This window comes from Plectropomus leopardus, chromosome 3 (genome assembly GCF_008729295.1).
Source record: "Plectropomus leopardus isolate mb chromosome 3, YSFRI_Pleo_2.0, whole genome shotgun sequence".
NCBI classification, from domain to species: Eukaryota; Metazoa; Chordata; class Actinopteri; order Perciformes; family Serranidae; genus Plectropomus; species Plectropomus leopardus.
In genome coordinates, this window is record NC_056465.1 from 17153613 (window position 1) to 17179987 (window position 26375).

At 41.1% G+C, this 26375-nt stretch overlaps 1 protein-coding gene across 10 annotated transcripts in view; it reads left to right on the plus strand.

Annotated features, from left to right (window-relative positions):
- Nucleotides 1-26375, plus strand: part of ptprsa (protein tyrosine phosphatase receptor type Sa) — a 257348-nt gene that overhangs the window by 160670 nt on the left and 70303 nt on the right. For 6 of the 10 annotated variants that reach the window (XM_042515693.1, XM_042515647.1, XM_042515678.1 and 3 more), the window contains exons 6-8: nt 13840-13950; nt 25037-25306; nt 25538-26119. In XM_042515693.1, the coding sequence (XP_042371627.1) occupies nt 13840-13950; nt 25037-25306; nt 25538-26119 (963 nt within the window). Of the gene's footprint in view, nt 1-13839; nt 13951-16356; nt 16369-25036; nt 25307-25537; nt 26120-26375 lie in introns of all 10 variants that reach the window. The other 4 variants (XM_042515634.1, XM_042515641.1, XM_042515661.1 and 1 more) reach the window with 1 other exon arrangement.

The following is a 26375-nucleotide window of genomic DNA, read 5'->3' on the forward strand; positions in this document are numbered from 1 at the left end:
ACAGCAATACACCCTTTCAGAGCAGTAAATTACAGTATAATAAATGTAACTTCTTTTGTATGTATCCTAAAAGTAAGTCTATAATGGTATTCACTTATTGACAATACAATACACTATAGTTTGACACAGTATACTACAATTCTGAATAAAGGATATTAATCCACCAAGGTACACTGCGAACAAGGCAAAACTTCAAAATCAGTGATTGCCTCCTACCTGCTGGTATCACAAAAGACACCTCTGTAAGAAAGCTGCAACAACAATCCAATCAGAAGGTACTGAAATTCTATCCCACTGCCCAGCCACCCACACCTCTTAATGTACTACATAACCTATAGCAATAGATGGCACCACTTTACATCTTTAACTCCAGGTTCTCTTGATTTTATTTCATATTTTTAATGTTAGAGGTACTGTTGAGGAAATTGATAAGCAAATGGGTGCAGAATCAGCATGCAGGCATTGTAACGGAAAACTGTGGTGAAGGGGAAGCCGAGCTAGAGGGCAGTGCCTTCAATTTACCAGTCGATCTACGTTCTGACTCTCACCTATGGTCATGGCTTTTGGATAGTGACCGAAAGAATGAGATCATGGACACAGGGGGTTAAAATGACTTAACTTCAAAGGGTGGCTGGGCTCACCTTTAGAAATAGCACAAGGAGCTCAGACATATGGAGGGTGCTCATAGTAGAGTTGCTACTCCTTTGCATTAAATGGCAGCCAGTTGAGGTGGTTCAGGCATGTGATCAGGGAGCCTCCGGGGTATCTTTTTTTAGAGTGGTTGACTGGTAGCAGACCTCGGGGTAGACACAGAAGACGCTGGATAGATTATATAGCTCATCTGGCCTGGGAATGCCTTGGGATCCCCCAGGAGGAGCTGGAAAATGCTTCAGGTGAGAAGGACATCTGGACCTTATATTTATACCTTATTTAGCACACTGCCACCATGACCCAGCCTTGGATAAGTGGCAGAAAAAGGATGGATTGAAGGAATGTATTGTTGTTCTGTCAGCTAGTTGGTAGAACTACTAGCGTATGTTGTTGTATCCAGCTTGCATGATTGCTTGCACACAAGGGCCAGGGCCGGTAGTGTTGGCTCAATGGACAGTGTGTACCCCTGACCCTCAGCTCTTTGCCTGCAGGCCATCTATGCTAAGTAGGGCACCTCCCATGGGTTGGCTCAGCCCTGCTGGCACTCTCAAGGGATGGCCAAGGGCATGTTGTTGCCATGAGTCATCCTTAGATTTAGAGAGGGAGACTAAAAAAAAGGCAAGAGGTAGGAAACTGTGGGAAAGACTAAGACACATTAACTCAGATATTGGGAGAACGAAGTAGGAATGGCGAAACACATAAAACACGAAAAAAAAAGGGGAGCCAAGAAAACAGTTGGAAAACAATAAACAGAGGGGGAGAAAGACAAGAGCGGAAGGACAGTTTAATGCTTGGCACAGAGGGAGTTGAAGTTAAGCATGCTCCCCTACCCACACCCAAAGCTCTGCCTATAAGGGATGCATTTTACATCCAAGCTACAACTCGAGCTATGTTTAAAGGCCTACCAGCAACTAACTGGACAAGCACGATATTTTATTGTCTCTAATGGGACATTTGGCTTGCAGTCATGCATGTAACACAATACAGACTCACAATGAACGAAGAATAGGGGAACATACAAGTCTTGGTGAAATGAAACAATGAAAAGAGGTCAATTGACTAGGGAGGAGGGATGAAGCTTGAAGTGAAGAGTCTATCTGTCACAGTTAAGCAGGTTTGCGACTTGTTGGATAAATAAGAACTTCAATCTGTTTGATTTTACTAGTGGTTTGCCTAAAGATGCAGCCTAAAATTCTTGTTCAGTGGAGACTCCTGTCTTCCCTCAGCAAGTTTGCTCCATACTAATGTAGATACCCTGTATAGTATAGTGGCATTTCTAACTTGTTTTACAGGCCTCTTATTCAAGGTCAGTTGGCTGGGAACAGCCTTCTGCCACTGGAGAAAACCATGTCAATTTAAGGTCGATCCTCTCCTGCTCGGTACTACAATCCAAAGATGCAGTTATGATAAAGTGCATGCCATGACCTTGAGATTCTTCAGCTCTGCTGATTAGGCATTGTATATCCTCTCTCTCTATATATATAATATGTTGAAGGCAAGGAGGGGAAAAAAGAGAAAAGAATACCTTTTTCAAAGTTTACTCATTTGGGGGCCTCAGAATTGCATCGCGCTCTTTGCAGATGATGTGGTTTTGTTTGCATCATCAATCTGTGACCTCCAGCATGTACTTTGGTGGTTTGCAGCTGAGTGTAAAGAGATTGGGATGAGAGTCAGTAATTCGTAGTCTGAGGCCATGGTCCTCAGTTGAGGTGGTTTGGGCATCTGACAAAAATGCCTCCTGGGCACCTGCTTTTAGAGGTTTTTGGGGCACTCCAACTGGTAGGAGGTCCAGGAACAGACTAAGGGGAATATATATCTCAGGAAAAATAAAAGCTAGTATGGGTGGATTTTGTGATACCAGCAGTAAGAGGTGTTGTTTCGTCTCTTTCTCTTTCTATAAAACAAAAATCTTCATCTCTGAAATCCCTGTTAGAGATTACCTAATGGTTTGATAATCTAGTTCCAGTGATCCACCTTCCAACCCAAATAACTCCTCTAACTACTACTAACAATAACGTTGAACTAAACTGATGTTGTGTCTTCGTTTTTGTGTCTCCTCCAGAGGGTACCCCGATACGAGGTAAGATGTTTAACACAATGAAAAAAGGGAGTAAAAATATTTTAACTTACATTAAACCAGACATAACCGCGCCTAACTCCACCTAATCGTGGGAATATCATGCGGGCTGTTCCTCCTTAAAAAAAAGACAAAATCTTCTCTTCCCACTAACATTAATACTTCATCTGTGTTTGGGTTGTGTGTTCTTTGTACACACTGTTTGTGAGCGTGATCATGTGTTTCACACTTCCATGCCCTATGTCATTGTGAATATGTAGCTCTTCCACCTTTTTGGGCATTGTGTGTTTGTGCCTTCCTGTTATATCCTCCACATCATCAGTGTCAGGAAACTACTGAGCATTTCAAATTGTGATGCCGGCTGGTTGTGATACAGGGATTGAGAAGGTCGAAAAAGCAGAGGGGAGGGATGATGGAGGTTATTACGAGGCAGTTTGTTTGCTTTGTGCCTCTGACATTTAAATAGTTTGGACATGGACATGGGGCTGGAGGGTGGGGGATTGGTGATGGGAAGTATCGGGGTGGGCGACGGCAGCCTTATTTGTTAATAAGACCAGGCTATTGAATCCTTTAAACTGTTCAACATGATCTTAGCAACCTTCTTCTCTGCTTTGATATCCTCCTCATCCTCCCATCCAAAGCCAGAGCAATAGCCACATTCTGTATGTTAATGCAGCCCCCATCACTTTCATGAGCCCTAGCTGGAGATACTTGTAGTATGTCAGGAAAAAAGCCGGCATAAATTACTTTTCATTTAATTCCCCTCCTCCCTGTTACTGTGCAGCATATGAAGGAAAAAACAAGGAGGTTGCTGCATGCAATGGCGGCCTTTTTAAAAAAGACAAAACATACATCCATTCAAAATCAGCTCTTATAATGGCAGAGGATAAACAGGAGGATATCAAGGTTGGAAGGGAATTACACAGAGCTAAAGCAGTGTGACTCTGATGAATTATACGATAGCGTTGTCAAATAATTCCTCCTTTCCCTTTTTTTTTTTTTTTTTTTCATTTTCCCGGACAATGTAACTTTCCTTTGTAATTATCCAGCAGGCTCTGTTGCTGAAGCATTTTTCTCCAGTTGATTCAGTGTGATTGTTGATTTGTGTGTTTGCAGTAAAATGGTTTTGTTCCACAGGCTGAGCAGGTAAGTGAATATCTCAGTTTGACATGTATGTCTCTGTATTCATGGGGACGAGATGAATGCTCTTAGTTGGCGATTAGTCTGGAACAGCAAAGCTGTGATTTATTCGATGATAGAGCTCCTACAGTAAGATTAAGGTCCTCCATCCTCAGCCATTTCATACAAGCCATACGTGACATGAATCTCTAAACAGAAGCATGTTGTCCAACATAATCATGACCACCAGGGGTTTCAGACGATATTCAGAACCTTCACTCCTTTTAAGCCCTCAACTCACAACCAGCATAGCCAAATCCAGCCCTCCCTGCTTTGCTTTGTTTGAGTAAGAAGGTCTCATAAATCATATTGTGGCGAACAAAAGCAAGCATGACTTATGAACTCTGCATTTGCATAATAAGATAAGCGGCCTGAAAAAAGCGATTGCTCCCCACCACATTACAGAATGCCGACACTGACTCGCCGTCAGAAGTGTATGGTGATAATGTAGAGAGAAAGTGAATAGCACAGGATCTGGAGAGAGATGTGAATGTATTTAAGATCAAGAAGGACACAAATAGTTTGTTTGCATAGACGCACATCTGCTAATGCAGACTTTCATGTATTTGAAGTGACTCTCGAAAATGGAGCTTTTTAAAAACATGTCTTTCAGTCAGATATCACTTGTCCCAATACTGACTCATTTAATGTCACTCCAAGTCAAGTCAATTTTATTTAGATAGCCTAATATCTAAGATCACACATTTATCTGAAGGGGCTTTACAATCAGTACAGCACATGACACCCTCTATATCCTTAGACCTGTGATTCAGATAAGGAGAAACTCCCCCAAAATGACAAAAAAGGCAGAAAAGACAGAAAAGGAATCAATCACAAAGATGGAGATGGACACAAAACAAGAGTAGAGGATGAATTTCCTGGATTGAGGCACCGTCAGCCAGGAGAGAGAAAGAAACACAGAGGTCTCAAGATGTCTGGTAGTCCAGTCCAAAGAAGCCTGACTGAAAAGAGAGGACAAGAAGGAGAAAACAGGGAGAGGGAAAGAGAGAGAGAGAGGGAGGGAGAAAAGGTAGAAAGATTGGCGGACGGCTTGGACGCTCAAACAAACAGAGAGTGAGAGAGATGCAGTCGCTTTCGGAAAGCATTCTCGTCGGCAGGACAAACACGGACTATAAGTACTAGGCTTAATAGATTCATTGAGACCGAGCCGCCGGAAGGATAATCGTAATAGGTACAAGGCCTGAAGTAATAAAAAAAACAAGCAACTAACTGAAAGTTAAGGCTAAAAGATGAGTTTTGACTTGGACTGCCTGAAGTCAGCAGGGAGGTTATTCCAGAGGACGGGGAAATGATAGGAAAAGGGCCTGCAGCCTGCTGACTGCTTTTTAACTCTAGAAACAGAGTAGGGAGCATGGGAATAAATATAAAGTTTAAGGATATCATACAGGTACAGGTGTGTGCCTGTTAAGAATTTTGTGAGTTATCAAAAGCATCATAAAGTCTTATCCAACAAAACCAATGAAGGAAGTTTAAACTGTTGTACGGACAAATGTTGGTTTTCTATTGTACAGATTTTTTTATGCAGAATTCTGAAATCATTTGAAGTCTGTAGTATGCTGTCAAAATGACTGATTTATCAATCAATATAAATTGTTACAATTTGAAACCATTTCAGTACTAATTTCCATGGTATTGCTCTCCTATTGCTCTCATATCCTTGATGTTTTTTTTTTTTTTTTTTCCTGCTGTTTGCTGCTAGTACCCAATTCATGTTATGGCCTCATTATATTTATCCTTTAACGAAAAAAGTATCAATGGAAAAACACAGGCCCAGACACACCAAACCAACAGTCCACCATTTCTGAGCATCTGTTGCCCTAGTGGCCGTGGTGTGTCACACATCGTTGGCCGTCATCTGCCCTTTTTTAGCTTTCTTTTAGCCAATTCAGTATGGCAGAGCCTGTCATTGGTTAAAATCACTCTGGCACTTAAGTGCACAAGAAGGAACATGGAAGTAAGGAAAGTAAATAAATGGCTCAAGTCAAGAGGGAGTGAGATCTCAACAAGGTTTTATGAAATGTAAGGTTGTTTCGCTTTAGCCATTGAGCTCTTTAGCAGAAATGTTTCTTACAAACCATTGTAGTACAGTAAGTAAGGTTACTTTTTGGGTGACTAAAGGCTGACTGAGCAGCAACAGAGGCTGCCCGCTGAGATTGTTTTGCATTAGAAAAAGTAGCAAATGTAATGTAATGTGGCATTATCTCAGAGAGAGTAATAGAGTTATAGATGTCACGGCAATCCCTATGCACATCATATTAAGAAGCTTCTTGGCCTCATGTCTAAGAGCTGATTCCCCAAATGTAAAATCTACATGGTTTTGCTTGCATACAAAGCCACCCAGGTGCTGGCCTAGAGGTAAGCGATAGGTAGAAAGGTAGCTGGACTCCCTACCTGCTTCATTACTGATTTCATGGGAGCGTTACAAGCCACCAGATGGGGGCTGACAACAATGGCGTCACACGTGGGGCGCCATGCTGGTGCGATCACAGTATAATGACCTTGGGGTGGTGGCAGAGCATGCCCGAGTGACAGGATACAGACAGAAGGGAAGGGAGACGGAGAGGAAAGGGCATTTCCATACTTGGCTGCCGTGTGTCCACACTGACTGTCGTCTCTAATGTGTAATTACTAAACTGCAACTTAAATCCATAACTTTTGGCATGTTGTCGCCCTCTGTTGTAAAAAGAGGTATTTGAATTGATGATCACCCACACAACAACTGCAGAGTTATTTAATGGAACCCTGCTGAACCAGTCGTAGCAAAACTTGGAAATACACCAGCCAGTGAAGAGGGATACTACTGGGCTTATAATGTTTATGCATGATGTGATAATGATGATGTAGAAATGCAAACATGGTGTGAAACTTGTTAATGCCTCTTATCTTGCTGTTTTCAATTTAAACTGCAATGTCAACAAGGACAGGTTTTGCCTGATATTTCTCAATAGCAGAGCACATATCTTCGAATCTATGTTTTATAACAGTAAATCTAATTATTTTTATTAATATATTAACATATTTGTAAAAGTTCCTCCTGAATCATTAAGTGCACTTACATATTGAATGATGCACTCTTCTGTGCATGTCAGTGAGTTTAATTCATGTACTGCAAAGGTTATTATTTTGAGTGTATCCACTTATACAGTAAGGTGCTAATTTGGGGTTTTAATTGCACTGTAGAGGAGCTTTAGTGAGCAGTGTTTGTATGAGAGGATAGCGAGGAAACGACAGGAAAGGTGCTGAGAAATGAGAGACTAATGAGAGACATGAACTGAAAATGAGAGATAAAATGATGAAAAGAATAGTGTGCGACCGGCAGGCCTGAGTGGGCAGAGAAAGGAGCGAGAGGGAGGGAAAGAAAGAGTGAGACTTGGCCAGCCATTTTGTTGATCGCCTAAACAAATCAATCAAGGCCCGCTGGAGCACACTAATTGAATTACACAAATGGGACTGGGGGGTACACATGGCAAAGCTGCTACAAAGCAGCGACAGGGGTGGGTAGACCACGGCTTCAGGCACTCTCTGAAATTAATCATCCGTGCTTGCCCCTCCTTGCTTTTCTTTTATCCCCTCATCTGTCCTTCTGTTTTTCTGCACTTGTCTGTCTCTTCAACTCTTCCCCCTACCCCTCTCTGATTGTTTTGTTTCCCTCACTCTTATAAATGAGACTCTTGCCACCCTTTGCTGTCTCTTTTCTGATTGTTCCCACCCATCCGCTTTTTGCCTTCTCTTGTCATTACCCTGTCCAACCTAGACTAAAACTAGATCTATTTATAGGTTTGTCCATATAAGTATTTTTGTTAAAACCTAGACATTTTCTGATATATTTTCTGCTAGACTGAAGCTACAGAAAGTGCATTAAAAACATGAAAGGAACTGTTTTAGTTTCATTGCAGTGAAACATATTAGTTTTCCTTCCAAAAAATAGATAGGTGGATAGCTGTGCCTTCAAAACAAATATATATCCTCAAAAAATGTTGGGAAGAAAATGATGAAATTCTAATGTACTAAAGACTGCTGGCAAAAATGTATCCACTATAAACAGCTTCAGTACATGAGTGTGTTCCACAATCTGAATTGGCCTTCAAAAACATGTATTTGTTGAACTTTGCCCGGGTAGTCTTCTTTGTTATCGCACCTTGGCACCTTAACGCTCCTCATCAGATCAGCCTGTGGCATGCAGCGCTGTTAACCAGGGCAGCTGTCACGGCGGGGAAAAATGTCCCAGACCTGCTGCCCATTACAGCCTTCTTTATCGAATGGATGAAGGCAGTGAACATGCTGCAAGACAGCCAGGAGTGGGTAGTAGCGAAGACTGGAGGTTGTGCGTGTTGGCAAGCAGGGAGGGTCACTTTGACTGAGATGGAGACTAATTGGTCCACATGGAAGTGAAGTCATTATTACCAGGGACTTTATTTGCCTCAACTGTAGCCACTGTTTTTTTCTCATTTTGGATCCTAATGGGGCCGCATACATCATGGAGTAGGACAGACAGAAAAAAATGGCACCAATCTTTTCTCCTCTGACCCAGAAAAACATGAATTATTACTCAGCAGGGGCGGCACTAGCTGGGTTTTAAGGTTGGTCGATGTGGCCCGTAAGTGGAGGTCTCAGGTTCAATACCCACAACAGCCCACAACTTCCAACATTCATGTGTCCTTTTTAAATGTCCTTGAGCAAGATTAAGTAGCAAGGAATACTCGCTCAGTAATTGCACTTCACTTGCACAGTCAAGAAAGATACTTACAATGTAATGTAATAAAAAATGGATTTGCTTGGACTTAAATACTGGTGGACCTGTACCCACAGTGAAGTATCAGTCCACACAGTCAAACTGTGCTGATATCATATAAAGTAAACCAGGCCATGTTTTTATTATGCCTCCATAGGCATTACATTATTGGATTGTCTGTCCTTCCATCCTGTTCAACTGAACTTAGTATCTCAAGAACTCTTTGAGGGAATTTCTTGAAATTTGGCATAAACGTCTACTTGGACTCAGCAATGAACTGATGAGATTTTGGTGGTCATCAGTCAAAATTCAAGGTTACAGTGATGCTGTCTGTCTCATTCTTGTGCACTCCATATCTCGAGAGCAACTTGAACCTGAACAACTTTTTTTCTCCTCAAAATTTGGCACAAACGTTCACTTGGACTCAGTGATACACTGATTACATTTTGATGGGCAAAATTAAGGTCACTGTGACCCTGCATGTGTCTCATTTACCTCATTCCCACCACAATTAGCGGGTGCATGCAGGTTTTTTTAAGCATGGGTAGACCTGCTAAATGTTTTTTTTCCCACTGCCACTGAACTTAAAGCTGTAGAGTGAATCTGCCTTTCTGTCAGCTGGCATGTGTGTGGGCGTTGTCTTGTCCGTGTGACGTCACAGACAGGCAGGAAAACAGGTAAACAGTAGACAGCAGAAAAGCAGAGGTCTTTTCAGTGGTTTCTTCTCGTTATTTGTCTCTTGCTTATTAAGTCCCCCTGTCAAACTCGGTGCAGATGTATTTGGATCGATGTTTTAGCGCTGCTTAGTGATGGCGCATCATTGCATCTGGCTGGTAACAGGGCTGAAATTACTGCATTCACCTGGGTGTTGTGTTTCTATCAATGCCGACTGGAGCCGGAGACGATAAAAACCCATGTCTACTGCAGAGTCATTTGACCTGGGTATGAATGCTGATCATACACATTCCCATTGCATTAAAAAGCCAGATGTTAGCAGGTTTTTTGTGCAGTGGGAATTTAATTGAATTAGGAATGAGGCTATTTTAATGACGCAAATATCTCATGAACACCCCGGAAGAATTTCTTCAAAACTGACACAAAATGTCCACATGGACTCGAGAGTGACCTGATTAGAGTTTGCTGGTCAAAGGTCAAGGTTACTGTTACCTCACAAAGCATGTGTTCAGCCATAACTCAGAATTCATATGCTAATTTTGACAAAAGTTCACATAAATGTGTGATGGGATATAATGACAAAGTGAAGACATTATACATCCAGAAGGTCAAAGGTCAGCCTCACTGTGACATTATAATGTTCTGCATAACCACTTCTCTGGCCATTACTGGCAGAAGGGGAGACATTTGGTTGGATACATTCATGTTTTCACGGACATGGATGTAAATTGTAAGTGCAACTTGACTATTCAGCAGAGGCATACAACCATGAAGCTCCATTTCTGGTTCACCGTGCCATTTCTTAGTGTGCAGAGTACTCAACTGTCATGAACTGTTTTGCATGTTTCCTTATGAGATCAGACAAAACAAATCTCTTTGATAGGTGTGTTTGTGATAAGGAGTAATAGCTGAAGACAGGGAAGACATGTCATTAGGCACCATATAAGACTCACTTCATAAGCACAGAAAGACCATTTTGTGAGCGCCAATGTAAATCTCAGTTTGTCGCTATAGGCAAGCCTTTATCAGTAAAAGCCCATTGTGTGAATAGACTGGCTGCATTGTTTGATTTTTTTGTTGTTGTTTTTTTTTAAAAAAATTTTATCGTGCTTGTGAAAGATAATTTTCAGCATTTATTTCATTTCTTGTGTTTCCTCTTTTCCTGATAAAAGAAGAAAAAAAAGCGTATGGCCACTAGCACTCTGTTAAGGCACAGGCTGGCAGGGGAGACTGAGCACAATTATGCTAAACACTGAGACTGCAGTCACATTAAAAAAAAGACAAAAGGAAATGGCGGAAAAGAGACACATGCTGGTGACAAGGGTTTTCAAAGGGTAGAGTTTGTTTTCACACATGCACGTACATGCTGCTGCTTGAGATAGGGCTTCAAAGAGGGTTCATTTGGATTTGTATGTTAAAAGCCCTTAGGTCTGTTGTTTTTAAATGGTAATATTATTAGGCTTTAAACTGACTAACCGGTCAAGAAAAAAACAAAGCGACTTTAATCTGTTATATGGGTACAGAGATCATAAATGGCACTAATAGGAAAGATTTGTTTAGATTAACTGTTGTGTGGTTTACCAAAGACAAAAGCTGGGACTAGAGCGAAACATGTGAGGAGAGTGGAAATCGCAAAGTGGACAGAGGAGATATGCAACTCACACAGTATAGCACAACACATGCAACACTAGCGGGATTTTGCATCTCCACTATGTGTGAATCTGACGGAGAGAGGAGCATAAAGCATCTCAAAATAGCACGAAGTTGTGATTTCTCTTTTGCTCTCCCTTTTTCTCTCTCTCTTACCTTTTCCGTCCTTCTCCTTCTGGGCTTCCTTCATCAAACATTTGTTCACACAGATCTAATTTTATCCAGCGTGTGCAATTAAGTATTTTGTTGTTTTCAGTGTTTATGCAGTTTAGGATGAATCGTAACTCACCCCGATTTTTACGAGGTTAAGAATAACGTCTGTGCTCGTTACAAGAGTCAAACTTGGGGTTTCAATTTTGAGAGAGAATAATAATAGACAAGGTAGAAAATAAGATATTAATTAGAATAAATCTCCATTCCTCCTTTCCTCTCAGTTTTCCACCTCATCTCTTGCTTCCTTTGTCTCCCTCCTTCCTATCTCTCCTTCTCGCTTCTCCTTCCTTTTCTTCTTTTTTTCTTACCTCACTTGTTCTCCCTCTGTCGGTGTTCCCGCCAGCGGAAGGAGTCTTTATGTGTTCTTCACAGCTCCACTAAATAATAGCTAGAATATGTAATGAAGCCAGTACGAGCTTGGAAACAAAAGATAATACCACCTAGCGAGGAGCCTCCACGAAAGATGGAGCGAAACAGATGAAACTCCCTCCATCCTCTCAAACACAATTGTCCCTTTTTCTCTCCTTCTTCCTGTCTGTCTTTCGCCAAGAAGTACAATACAACAGCAGCCAATGTTGGTTTTAATTGGCTCTCAATTAATTTTGTTTGGCTCATTATCTGTCACCCTCCGCAAGTTGGTGGTTGTGTTTTGTTGACCTTCAGATGACATTTGTTAAGTATTATTTTCACATAATGACATTTGTATTTGCTCAAAGCATTTGGAGTTGCAGACCTTCAGCAGTTGGTGCACACAGAATGAAAAATACATAATATATAGAACATTTTTTCTGATTTTAACCGTTTGGTAACAGTCAACAAAAAAGGCCCAGCGCAAGCCCTTCAGCGTTATTATTTATGAAGCATTAAAAAAAAAATTGCACTAACTTGAGCCTTCCAAAGATTTTATAATTCAGCACAGGGACCGAGGCTGACGAGCCGCTGGCAGAGCTTTCTGGAACTGTCCACCTGGAGTTGAACTTCACACAGTCCTTACTTTGTGGTCTCCCTGGTGTTGAGGCGGTAGGCTTCTGAGCACATTCCAAGCCACCTGCCACCGGGCTGGCATTTGCTGTTCCAAGCGCACATCAAACACATCCAAATCAGATCCCTGCATAAACGCAGAGCGAAGACTCCACCACCTGCACTCTGCAGGTAGACATTTTCATTTGGTTCATGAGCTATGTGCCAGGAACAGCTCCCTCTGGGCGATGAGGATGATCTGAGCTGTAGAGGGAAATGAAGAAGGGAAGAAATAGAGTATAGATTATTTTAGCTTCAGGTTTGTTTCTTTCTCCAAGAGTAGAAATCCATGTACAGACTCCAAGGTGTAAAATACTCTTAGAGTATTAAGCCGTGGCCAAGGTGGAAGCGTGACTAATCTTTATAATTAAGCAGGATCGATGGTCTCATTTGTGGCACAGCTGAAAAACGTTATTAGACCAATGTTCCAGAATAGTAGCTTTGTACAACATTGTGTTCACTCCGCCTGCTGATGTGATGGAGTAGGTTATGGTATATTACAAAGCATCCTGGGCAGCGGCTGGCGTATTGATGCTTCCTGGCTAAACGCTAACGAGCGATGGTGCTGTGTTTGTCAGGGAGGCCTGGGCTGCAATCTGTCTGCTGAGCCCGCCAGAAGCCCTAATGATATCATCAGGAAGTGCCGTCAACAGCGCTGTAACGAGGAGTGATCTGACGCCCGTTGTTTCGCCTTCCTCCTCCGTCCCCCACGCCCCTTCCTCTGTGTTGTTGCTGAGCATTTAGGTTGTGTTTATTGGCGCATACTAGAAACAAAATCTAAAAAGTAAAGACAGATATAGTAAGTTTGAAACACAGAAGCCCTAAATGGTTCATATAAAACTGTATACCCCAAAATATGACAATATGGGGGAAATTGAGTAATCATAACACACAAATAACTAGAAAAATAGAATAGAAATTATTGAAAACAATCCAGCAGTGGAACCAGAATATCCGTCCATGTGGGCATACTTTTCATTCCTCTTCTTTATTTTCAAAAGATATAATGTAAGAATTACATGTGGATTTATTCAGATGAGTAGTTATCAAACAATTTAACAGTGGTCTAACTACAGAGGAGCTGAGCTGCTGCATTATGCACCATGCCAGTGTTCATTTGGACATGAGCTGTATGTCTGGATATTTTCCCATGATCCCTCTTCCCCCCAACACACTTAGACTCTCCCTAGGTGAGTGCTATGCAAAGGGCGATTTGTTCATCTCACTCAGTTTACAGGAACATCTACACACTTCCACCTTTCATCACACTTACATCATAGCTTTTTTTAAAAAAAAAAAACATCTCATGTCTTAAACCAGCATAGCTACGTATTTAAAGTGAGTGATTCACATTTTAATTTATTTAATTCCCTCTCTCTTTTATCTGTGGATGGCTGAGGCTGGAGAGGACCCCAGTTTGCCATTCTGCATTAGAGAAATAGTTGCTGATTTAATGCTTCTGAGAAATTCAAGATGCCTTGCATTAAGAAGATTGTCTGACTCCTTCATGCACTGTCACTGACAGATCAACTAATCATTGCTCGCTGGTTTCTTTCTCTCTTTCTCTTTTTCTCTCTCTCCCCCTCCCTTTTTGTCTTTGCTGCTTGCTGTCATTTTCCAGGTGCCTTGCAGATCGAGAACAGTGAGGAGACTGACCAGGGGAAGTACGAGTGCGTGGCGTCTAATGTGGAAGGCGTGCGCTACTCGTCCCCTGCTAACCTTTATGTGCGAGGTAGGGAGCAACCTGGTCCCAGAGCCAGGCCAACAAAAAATGAAAAAAAAAAATAAAAACATCCATCCCATTCTAACTAAAATGTCTGAACAGTGCAGCTCAGCTTTAAGTGGCATTACTGTTGAGCTTAACAAATGATAACTGCTTCCATTTTAGCCCAGCTGTATTTGCACAAAATGTATTTTGCAAAATAGCATTACCCAAGTACTATAAATCTTTTAGCATTGATAGTATTGCCTGCCCACAAATGTAATTTCATATGCACTGAAACTTCCAAATGTAAAACTATAATTGACCAACTAATGTTCTTCTCTGTTATGATGTTATGCTCCATTTTGTCTTTGAATGCCCTCCCCTACTCACTCGGAAGGAAATGTGTAGCACAACAAGCCGTATGTCTTTATTTTATCAGTTGTAAGACGCCTTCTACCTGTAATTGTGTGCCCGATAAAATGTTTCCCCCCTCCTGAAAGTAATGGAACCCAAAAAGAGTCGGAAAAGGACTTCTTTTTGATTAGCTTTTTCAGGTACAGGAGCACAACGGTAAGTCTTGATTTTGATTGAGTGGCGAGGTATTAGTGCCCACCAATCAAAATCTCAACCCCTTCTCCTTCTCCAGATCTGGGGGTAAAAAGGATTTCCTTTGTGGTGAATTAATAGAAAAGGACCCTTAACACAGTCAGCTGCTCTGTATTACATAAGAAAAGCTCCATGGCATAGATTATAAAGAGTGCACTTCCTCTACTTTCTCTTCATGGTGTTCTGGAGCATATATCCATAGAATTCCCCTGTTTCTGCTTTGGGGTATTATCTTTAAAGCCTTTTACAGTCAGCAGTAATTTTGGCGGGCATGTTCCAGCAAAGTGAAGATATGAAAAACAATCAGTCACAGAGAACGTTGAGTTTCATAGGAAACAGGCAGTAAAGACAAAAGCCTACCCTCTACCACTAATGCTAAATGACAATGAATCCCTGTTGAGGGAACTCTGATAAATTGAAGCAGATGCATTTTCGACATGTATTATTTATATTGTGCATATTAAATAAAGATGCCTCGGTATCTACTCAGTTTGTTCCCTCTGCTGTGTACCAAATAACTTTGTTCCCAATAAATAATTCACTACCCTGACATTATAAAATGGGTCAGGGAGCTGCTTTTTCATTATTATTGCTATTATCATACCCTGTGAAGTAGCAGCATAGGGAAGAAAAATTCAACGGTGAGGAGTAGAAGGTAAAAATGGTTCATCAATATTAGTGTCTTTTCTTGTCAGCATTCATCCTGGAGGCTCATGGTGTCTCCACTGTGATGCAGTGACACTTAATGTCAAGTAGCTATTCATTTTTTTCTTTTTTTTTCACGTACAGCATGGTATAAGTTAAAAGGTCCATGGCAAATTATAGTCGAGAGCTCTACAGGAGTCATTAAATAACAATAATAATGGGAACACTTTCTTGACACAGCACCGGGATATTTAGTAGTTCCTTTGGTCAAAAACACACAGCTATACCCTGATATCATTTCCAACAATTCATGCAATCTCCATGAACACTGGCTCCATCAGCATGCTCTTAAAAGCCTACACAAGGGTCATAATTAGTCAGGTACTTTCACACTATGTAACACACTTGTTATGCCTTGATGGTGTCAACCTTTGTCTGTTTTCAGTTAACTTTTGTCAATCAATTCTGATACTTGATGTTGACTATGTTTTGTTCACAAAGCGAAATGCACTTGAGATTAGCAGCTGTGGTACAGATCAATTTTCAGGAAGAAAAAAGAAACAAAACAAATAATCCTAAATTTGATCTGGGGCACACTGTACCAGGGAAAATTGAGCCTACTTCCCGAACAGAAACCATAATATCAGAGCTACTGATTGGCTTCTAACAACATTTACTGTAACTATCTTGAACTGCAGCTGCTAATTTCAGCCCAAACTGTGTCTTTTTTTATTTTCTATCTCTCATTAGTTTTTCTTTATTTTCTCTTTATTTGGTTTCCTTCTCTAACAAAAGCAAATACAGCCACCACAGGAGCCTCTCCTTGTGGCTATAAGGAGCTTGTGAAATTTTGAATTATGAGTATGGTACGCTTGATTTGACTCCAGTGGCGCCTCACAATTTTTTTCTTACCAGGCGACAGTGCGGCCACTGGGGTGTATCTGATTGTTTTGGTTCAAAGTTTATTTAAAGGGGGGGAGGGGGCAGGCAAGTGTACTTTTAAGACGGGTATCACTGATAGCAGGGACAGGGGAAAGGGAGAAAAAAAAAGGATTAAAGAAAGGGAAATGTAGCTGCAGCTAAACACCTTGAGGTGGCTTTTTTTACTCTCTCTGTGTTTCCCCTATTTTTCTCTTCTCCTCATGTCATTGTGTTCTGCATCAACCCCTTTACATCCCTCAGAGCTTCGAGAAGGTTGGTGTGTTTTTTCTTTTTTACTTTTTTTAACCCACATTTGAAAAAAATTCAACATGTTGAAAAATTTTAGCTGTATTTGCCTATTACAGAGCTCAATTCATTATTAATTTGAAGAAATACTAATCAGTTAATTCCAAACTGCTAAATGATTATGAAATAAATGTTTCTTTATTTCCAAGGAAGAAATGATGAAAGCAAACCCGATTAGCTCGGGTCTTGTTAATTTACTTTTATGTTTGCATTGTGGGGCCTTTTCTCGTTTTGCATCCTTTGGTATTGCTTCTGCACCTAAAGGCTTTCTTGCACGTGTTGTCATGGAAACCCAGCACGTGGAAATAACAGAACCTGTTGCATGATGGGAGAATGTAACTGCGCTTGCATGCCTGTACAGAATTCCTTTGGCCGTGTTGGTCTTTTTCTTTCTGCATTCCCTGTGTTTTGTTCAATTGTTTCCTTCTCTTCCTTTTGGTTTCTCAATAAGTGTCTTCCCTGATACAGCCAGATTTTTTGGCTTTCCTTTATTTACTTTAATTTTTGTGTTGTGATTATGGTGTTGTGTTTGTGTGTTTTCCTTTCATTTCAATTCTGTTCCTGGACTTACTTTTTGGTTGAAAATGTTTGTCTTTTTGTGGTTAAATTTGTTTGTGAGATTTGTATTTCTTTTGTTTTAAATGATGCTGCTCTGCTTCTTGAGTCTCGGAGTGCAAATGCAAATGCAGAATGAAATACTAAGTGTGTATACAGCCAGTGTTCCTGTCATCTTGTTTATAGCGATCCATTACTGAAAAAATTAGACCTGATTGGGCCTGATTGGGTTCCATGGTGATTTCAGGCAGCCATTAAGGGATGCCATTTACAGTGTCATGTGGATCAATAACAATATAATGACTTCGACACCACATTTGCTGTTGCTTAGCGGGTGCTCTAAGATACTTTTATTTTCACATGGCGGCAGCTAGATGTGATTGGTTTTGTTGAGTGACTGCTGTTTGTGTTCCCTCGCAGTCATGACACTCAATCAAATTATAATTTATTATTCAAAAGACCTCCTTCCCTTGTATATATATATATATATACACACAGAATAGAATTGATTTCCAGGTTGATGTGACTAAAGTAATCATGATTCCCAAACTGGACTATAACAAGTTGTTTTTTAAGAATTTACACTTTATTTCTACAATGGTAATCACAATAATTCTTTTGCAACTGGCTTTCCCTCATCTGTTAAAACTAAATGTTCATCTCGAGCACCAGGTTTTCCAAGACATAGCCAACTGAATCAGATATATACGGAATCTCACATCACCTGCTGCAGTGCTTGCCTGTAAATTCTATGACTCCACTAGTATTATGAATGCATAAATTACATATTTTAATGGCCAGGGGTATCACACGTGGCTCAACAAGCCTGAGCAGATCTGGCATATAATTGATTCAGGTAGAGGAGATAAAACACTTTCACACTTATCAGTCTCCTCAGAGTGGAAGTAGTAATTGTATGTGTAGCTGTCAAAGTGTGCTGATCTCCAGGAGATTAGACTGATCCCTGTCCAAATGTCATAGTAAAAAAGACTACTGCTCCAACAGCTAGCACAATAAAGCCCATACTTTGGCAACCTTTATTCATGCACAGGAGTACACATGTTTTTCTATGCAACATGCTGCACCAAATTCTATCTGGAGTCGGCACATTTTAAGTTTTATACTGCTGGCAACTTTGGAACCCTAACATAGTTTTCCTGAACAGTTGCTATTTTCTTACAAAGTATGCAAGATAATTGGAATCTTTTTTCTTTCTTTTTTCTTTTCTTTTTGCCATTTGTGAGTAACTCAGGTTGTTTTCCTGTCAAAAGTTTATCAAGAGCCATGCTGAGCTCTAAGCATTTATCAAAAGAACTCCCCTCAAAAAATACCTTAATTCTAGCCAGTGTTTTCCTTTCCAAAGATGCTGAGTATAGCCGATATATTTCTTTCCATTGCACCAGCCACATAATTTGTCCTTAAGGCAAGTGATTAGACAAATATATATAATCATCCCTTCTGATCTCGCAGCTATCTCAGACATAAATGAGGGTTTCAATTCCAACACCTCTATGCACCAATTGGCTATCAAAAGACTTTCCATTAGTAATTGTAACAGTGGAGTCTGTGAAAGCCGCCAGCCAATAATCTGTCATTGCTTCCCTCTACATAATGGTATACACAATGCATGGTGCAATCCCACCGCAAGAAACCAAGAGTAATGAAAGCCTGATAATTCACTCTTTAAATCTCATTCCTAAGAAAAACAGTGATGCAGGAAGACTGTGCTGTGATGTACGCATGTGCATGTTTGCCCTCCTAAAATGATATCTGCCTGATTTTGAATGTGCTTGCATGTCCTGCTATGCATTTGTGTGTAACGTTGGGAAAGAAAGCTAGATTACACCTTATGTTCTCACTGGCCAAAGCAAAAATCCTGCCATCTCTATTAGATGTTTGTCTCAAGGAGTCCTGAAGTTAACAGCCACCCCTCACAAAACATGTTGCCATCTAAAGTGCATTTTTTTTTCATACAAAACCAAAGTTTTATTTCCTCCTATTCTGATGCAAATATATGAATACACTCCCTCTCTCAATCCGACTGATAATATTCACTGAAGGGATCACCACAGTGAGGGGACATGCTTGCGGTATCATTGGCTGTTTGTAAGCTACCTGTAAGACAAGAGAAAAAGTCATACACTCTGAAATCCCCTCAATCCACTGCTTGCTACTATCAGATACCCCTGCCATGATTCCTGTCAGTTTCCTTTAGGTAATAATTTCCATTTTGATGAGCCACCAATAGTGACTGTTTAGCATTGGTGGAGCCAAGGTATGTTAATACAGGCCGACCCCCGCGGCTTATATGTAAATGCCGTAGGCCTCACCCAGCAAGTGTGACTAAAGGATCTCCATACTGCGCCTGTGTCTTCAGGCAGCAAGAGGGTGTAATCTCAGCTTCAAGGTGACACTAAAGGCTGCACATTATTTTGGCTTCCCCCTTCATTTTGGGGCAGCAAAAACTGCCTCACCAAAATGGCCGATAATGTCCACCTTCTGACCTCTGTTTTTTGGCACAAATCCCTCCACAACACCGCCCACTATTAGAGTTAGTGCAGTACTCTGGCGTTCTCTCTCGACTGCTTTTTCACCTCGTCCACTGTGAGGCTTCTTGTCTTTCTCTCCACATTGGGGCTTGAAACAAGATTATGTGTTGTTAGTGGTCCAAATGAAAGGTATATGTTTGTTTTATTATCTCTTAACTCCAAATGGGCCGGCTGGGCTCCTGGTCTCTGTGAATGAGGAGCCTGTCCATGCAATTGGGATTCTGTATTTTCTTTGTTTTACTGGCACTACATGTTAATGGTAGGGTAGCATAGGTGCCATTCACACACATACACAGCATTTAAGAGCTTCCAGAACATTGGCATGTGAAGAGTCCATTTAAACATTGAGTCATTTCATACAGGCCTGTAATGAGCTAGCAGGGATTCATTTGCATGTTATACTGGCATGTAGAGACACAGATCATGTTGTTCCCCAACGTGGCTACAGGGTTTTAAGATTTATCACGCTTCTCCCAAGATATAGTGTACCGTAGCATCAACTGACCTTGAGCTCTTGATCTTCCATTGTAACCAAAGACCAAATTTATTTATGTGTCAGACACACCGTGCATACTGTTGACAGGTCCACTCTCCCCCGACTGTCCACCATCTGTATGTGCCCCAGTGCCACAAAGACCTAAAGAAAGGAGTTTTTCTGTATTGACTGAGTGATTTGTATATTTCATATTTCCCTGGCGGGCCATAGCCAAAACTGCATTTGGCAGGTGGCTGGTGTTAGGTCCCACATTGCCCTGACAGTGTAGGTGAAAAGAGACCTCTTCCTGTGGGGAAACCTCATTCACTCAGCCACTTCAGCTCCCCGGTCCATTGGCTGACCTGAGCCCCAGGGAGAGATGAGCACCGTCAGACACACTTTGATTGGACTTTTCCCCTTAAAAAGAAAAACAAACAGACCCTGTTCACAGTATTCTTTTGGATTGGAGACAAAATTCAAGCAGAGACAAATCATAGCTGAAAAACATCTAATAGTATTGATGCATACCTCTTTGTTGAACACAGCTGCACTCTGGTACTGTCTATGCTGTTCGGACTTAGTTCTTTTTGTGAATTTGTTAAGTTCAATTTATTTCCTTTTGTTTTGATTTTGTGCGTGTGTGTCTGGAACAATGCTGTATTTTGGAATGAATGGCATGCTTGGATGGGCTTGGGTGACATTTTTGGATTGTATTGGTTCCCTGGTGTTTGCCCAAGTGGATGGGGGCGCACCTGTATATGTCACTCATGCCATAGCCACACCCATGCATGTCTGTGTGAGGAATGGGCTGCCCTTTCACCCTTTGTTGTTTAATGAAGCATTTTTTTTGACAAATTAAAATGCAGAGATATATTTTCTGTACCTCTATGATGGGCTTTTTTCGCCTTTTTTTCCAGTTCAACATGTTTTTTTTTTTTTTTTTTAGAAAATCTCCCATTTGGGCTTCCTAACTATCCAGTTATACCTGTCATAATGAGACAAAGCATGATATCTCAACCAAAAGGTCATGCGTCCCATTGTTTAATTTAATATCTGTACAGTCACAACCCGGCAGAACAGGTTATGATTCTTTGATATGGTTTTTCAACAGAATTTTTTAGCCATGTTTGCCTTTAATGAAGGCATTTTAGTTAGATTCTTTAAATATGGAAATCTGGCATTTTTTAGAGCACAGGCTTTTTGAATTTCTTCTTGGTACAAATTAAGTAGGATCAGTGTGTGAGTTTTTGTACCACAAAAGAGCGCTTCTTCAAAGGTCAGGGGTGAAGTTTTTGCCTTCAAGGTCAGGTTCTGTTTTCCAAGGTAGTAGCATAATTAACATTAACAGTGAAATACAGGACTTAGTGGAAGAATGTAGAGTAGTACTAAGACGGACACATCAAAAGCCCAACATTGGCTGCAGAAGGTCTCCATCCATGTTTTATTCACTCTAGAACTGTGATTAGCTATTAATGTTTTATACATATTTTACATGAAAAGCAGAATGTAGTAGTTTCTATTACTGAATATGACATGACTGTTAAAAGTCACTACCAGTAGACATGGTTTCACATGCTGCTAGCTTGCTTCTATTCACTAACATGCTTGGCCCCTACAGATTATGAACATGCTGTATGTACATTTTAGTGATTATCCCAATGCTCAGGTCAGTAAATGTCAGTTATCTGGTAAATCCCCTCAAAGTGTGTTCAGGTGATATTTGTGCCGTTAGTTTGTTGGAAAAAGTGTCCCATGCAACGATCATACGAATCCCATTTGGATCGACACGGTGTATTTTGGAATGCTACCTATCCTTGATGCCCCTCTCAGTCTCCCCCCTTTCCTGAATTTCCCCCTCAGTCCTCACCCACCCCACACACACAACTCACATCTGCCCACCCTAAAAGTTTCCAAGTTGCATTAATGTGCAATGTTTAAGGTGGGGAGGAGGGGAGGTGTAGTTGATTCTTGCTTTTAAGCCCCAGTGTGTGAGACCTCCAAACTCACTTTGAGCCATGTTCTTTTTTTTTCTTTTTTTTCTTTTGATTTTAATTTAGAATCACAGTCTCCTTACTCTATCCCCCACTTATGCCCTCCTCCTCCTCCTCCTCCTTCCCTTTCTCCGACAACCCAAACCCCTCCCCTCCCCCCTTGCGTACTGTACAGTATGTCTGCGTGGCCATCCGTCACTGTCTGTCTGCCCGTCTCCCTCTGTCTGTCTTCTTGTCTGCTGTCTTGCTGCTTGAGTCTGTTTTGTTCTGCCTCGTGTCTTGTCTCTTGTCCCTGTCTCTCCTGTCTTGTCTATCTGTCTGTCTCTAAATCAGCTCTTTCATATAGTTCATCTTTTTTTTTTTTTAATTCTACATCTGCACTAGTTTGCTGCTCTCTCTTTGACCTTCTTTGCATCCCAACAAACATGTTGACATGGAAAAGAGGTAGAGACTTTAGTTTGTAGTGATTGTTGAAAAGCCCTTAAAAATAGTGATACATGGAGTTATAGACACTCATAGAAGTCCATAGATGTTGTTTTGTATCATTCCAGTGAAATTAAAGCCTAAATATGTTCATGTTATTCTGTTCAAAATAAGTTTAAAATAGATATTTTTTAATGTACCACAAGTGGGTTTTCCAACAGATTCTCATCCCAACTTGTCAAATATTGCACCTTTGGCAGTTGACCTACACATCACAATATGATACATGGTACCACAACTGCTCTATTTGGTGTCTGCTTTCCATTTTACTCTAGGTACATTTTGACTTTTCTAAATACACTTCCTTTTTAGAGGAATTGTGCAGTTTCTGCTTGTTACACGCATACAGTCTTTCAAAATTAATTGACAGCATAAATGAAACACTTAGGTTTAGGCAAAAAAAACAACAACAATAAACAGCTTGGCTTGGCTTTAAATTAGTAGGGTTGTTACTAATGTTCATTAGTAAAATAGACTTTGGTTTCACATGGGAAACACACAAGGGGCTTACAGGTGAAAGTCCTGAGTTTGCTTGAACCATCCAACACCCATCGTATGTTGGTGTCTGATGTCAGTCTGATGCCAACGTCCACTCACAAAGGGTCTGTATTTGACAAGTTACATTGCTGCTTGTTGCCTCGATAACTGGGCTGCATGGTGCAAATCATACCGCCACAAACGGTGCCTCTGTGTCTGACACTGAGATCACTGACAAATAGGCAATATTTGGCAACTTTGGAATGAGAAAGCGGTGGGTTTTCCTTCAGAACAAGGTGGTACTTAAACATTAGGCATGGTAAACATTTCTTTCCCAAGTGATTGTATAGGTTGGAAGTTTGGCATTCAACTGAAAATCAGTATGGGTATTCTCTGACTCATCTGGGCTTAGTCAGAATAAATGCCAATGTTGCTCATCTTAGATTAGTCAAGGAAAAACCTGGTTAATAAACTGTAACACCTTGAAAATCTTGTGCTCATTTAGTATTGAAGATCACGATCTTGTGTATGAAACTATTGTCAAGTGCTTGCTGGGATGCCTCTCATGAACACACAGTGTTTTTGCTAACTCATACTCTTTCACGTTCTAACTCTTACATACTGTACACACGCACACTCATGCCCAATACCAACGCAGAAAATATATACATCTGTGTACATACACATACACACACATGCAAGTACACAGTACCTTTCACGCCCTTCCTCTGCGTCTCAGACTCATTGTCAACCTCCTTCCACTCAACTCCTATCCATGAGTTTTGAGGTCCTCCCTGTCTCCCTCTCTTAGCTGTCATTCTGCCCTTATTCATCTACCTTTCTCTTTCCCTTTCTCTCTCTCTCTCTTTCTTGTTCTCTGGATTTCTACTCCCTGTTGATCCAGTTCTGTTTCTTGACTCCAACACTCTGTGATAGTAGACTCTCTAGCTACAACTACCAGTTCTTTTTCTATGTATTTCTAGGCACACACCTTGTTCCTCAATACTTATTTTGTGTTAACTGGGACTGCGATGTGACAATGTGCCACCATCACATTTTGTCACATTTGCTGGAGAAAAACAAAGTTTACACAGCATTGAAGTGGGTTACCCCCCCTTCACCCTCCTCCAAACCTTCCCCTCTCTTTTTCTTCCTCTGTCACTCTTTGCTCCTCTGTTCCCTCTCTTCCTCTCCTCTCCTCAGATGCTTTATCCTCTATCTTGTATTTCTTCTTTCCTCTCCAATCGTCTTTTGTCTGGGCATGCTAGCGACCCTTCAGTTATATTCCTCTATGCATTTTATCTCAATTTTTATATCTGATTTTGTTATCATTTACTCCTTAATTTACCTCGGTCTATTTATGCATGCTGTCTGTGAAACTGATAGCTGCATCTATCAATGGAACCGTGTCAGATCTTAATAAGGCTTTGTCCAGTGGATCTACCCTAAACCACAAAAATCTGATTAAAGTTTCTCATCTTTAAGTTATCTAGGTAGAACAGACAGGCGTCAAGTACAAACTTCTGCTAGAATGTGTCAATAGTCCAGTAACCCTACACTTCCTGTGCTGTGGGAGAAGCCTGTAATGGCCTACTTCCTGTTTGGCATGTGTGCCTTAGAGGACAGGAAGTTCCAGGTTGCCATGGAGGCTTTATGTGATAGCATTATCACATGGCCTTGACTACACACCTTCATACTTCAGGATCAGGTTATGCTGTAGTTGTATATATGTCAGCAGTTCAGTTCCAAAGATGAGAAACTCGTAATAGATTTTTGTGTCTTTAATTGTGCTGTGATGGGTCAAATATTGGTCAATGGAACCTTGTTGCTATGAATCGTTGCTTTATTGTTAATCTACTTTGTTGTTGAAGCAGTTGTTAGTTTAGTTCCTTCTCATTATTTGTATATATTTTTTTATGTTTTGAGAAGTCTACTTCTTTTATTTTGTGTTTCAGTTCACATGTACCATGTTGAACCTTATGTGTTAAGTATTTCTTCGAGAAGGGTCTATTTTCATCGGCCTCTCTTGTTACCTCTCTTTCTCTTTTTTTTGACTCCCTTGCCCTCTTTGTCATCCTCTCCCCTTCCTCATGCCTTCCCCCCAGTCCGGCGGGTGCCTCCTCGCTTCTCCATTCCGCCAACAAGTCAGGAAATTATGCCCGGTGGCAGTGTGAACATAACATGCGTGGCTGTGGGGTCCCCCATGCCCTACGTCAAGTGGATGCTTAACTCAGAGGATTTGACACCAGAGGATGAGATGCCAGTGGGCAGGAATGTTCTCGAACTGAGCAGCGTCCGTGAGTCAGCCAACTATACCTGCGTGGCCATGAGCAGCCTCGGCATCATTGAAGCTGTGGCGCAGATCACTGTCAAATGTAAGAGATAACTGTGCTAGTGAGGACGTGTACTTATAAGGACGATATACTTCAATTAAGTCTGAAATCATGTGCAGAAAACTGCAGTGTCAATGTCTAATGTTTTGGGGGCATAATGAAGAAATTTTCAAGCTTTTAAAAAATGTTTTCTGTTTTTTACAAAGTTCTTTAGTCACTCTTTGTCATGATAAATGACTGCTCCTCTTCCCTTCCTGTTTGTCACCGTAACAGCTCTCCCCAAGCCTCCAGGTACCCCTGTGGTTACAGAAACCACTGCCACCAGTGTGACCATCACCTGGGACTCAGGCAACCCAGACCCAGTGACTTACTATATCATCCAGTATAGGGCAAAGTCCCCAGACAGCAAGTATGAGACAGTGGATGACATCACCACTACACGTTACAGCATCGGTGGACTCTACCCCAACACAGAGTACGAAATCCGAGTCTCCGCCGTTAACACAATCGGCCAGGGTCCTCCCAGTGAGCCAGTAGAAACCCGGACTGGTGAACAGGCCCCTGCCAGTCCACCACGAAACATCCAGGCCCAGATCATATCTCAAAATACAATGATGGTGCGCTGGGAAGAACCAGAGGAGCCAAATGGGCAGATCAAGGGTTACCGTGTTTATTACACCATGGACGACTCCCAGCCCATGAGCCTCTGGCAGATTCATAATGTCCAGGACAGCATCATCACCACTATCCAGAGCCTGGTTCCTCAAGAGACATACACAATCAAAGTCCTAGCGTTCACCTCTGTAGGAGATGGACCCTTCTCTGAGCCCATCCATGTCAAAGTACTGCAAGGAGGTAAGGATATGATAGAGATATGATTTTGTCAACTTTGTTGGTAGTGTAAAAACATTAAATTTGTGTTTTCCACTGCTGTTGTTGAATTTTAAACCTATGAGTTTTGCATACAATAGGCACCCGTGTAAAGTTAAAACCAAGTTTTCAAGTTGGTTTAGAATAAGTTTTACAGAAAATGGTGAATGTTACATTTGTTCTCCAGCCTCCTGACAACCAATAAAGAACATTTTCAGCTCTTTTTGTGCACCAGCAGCAC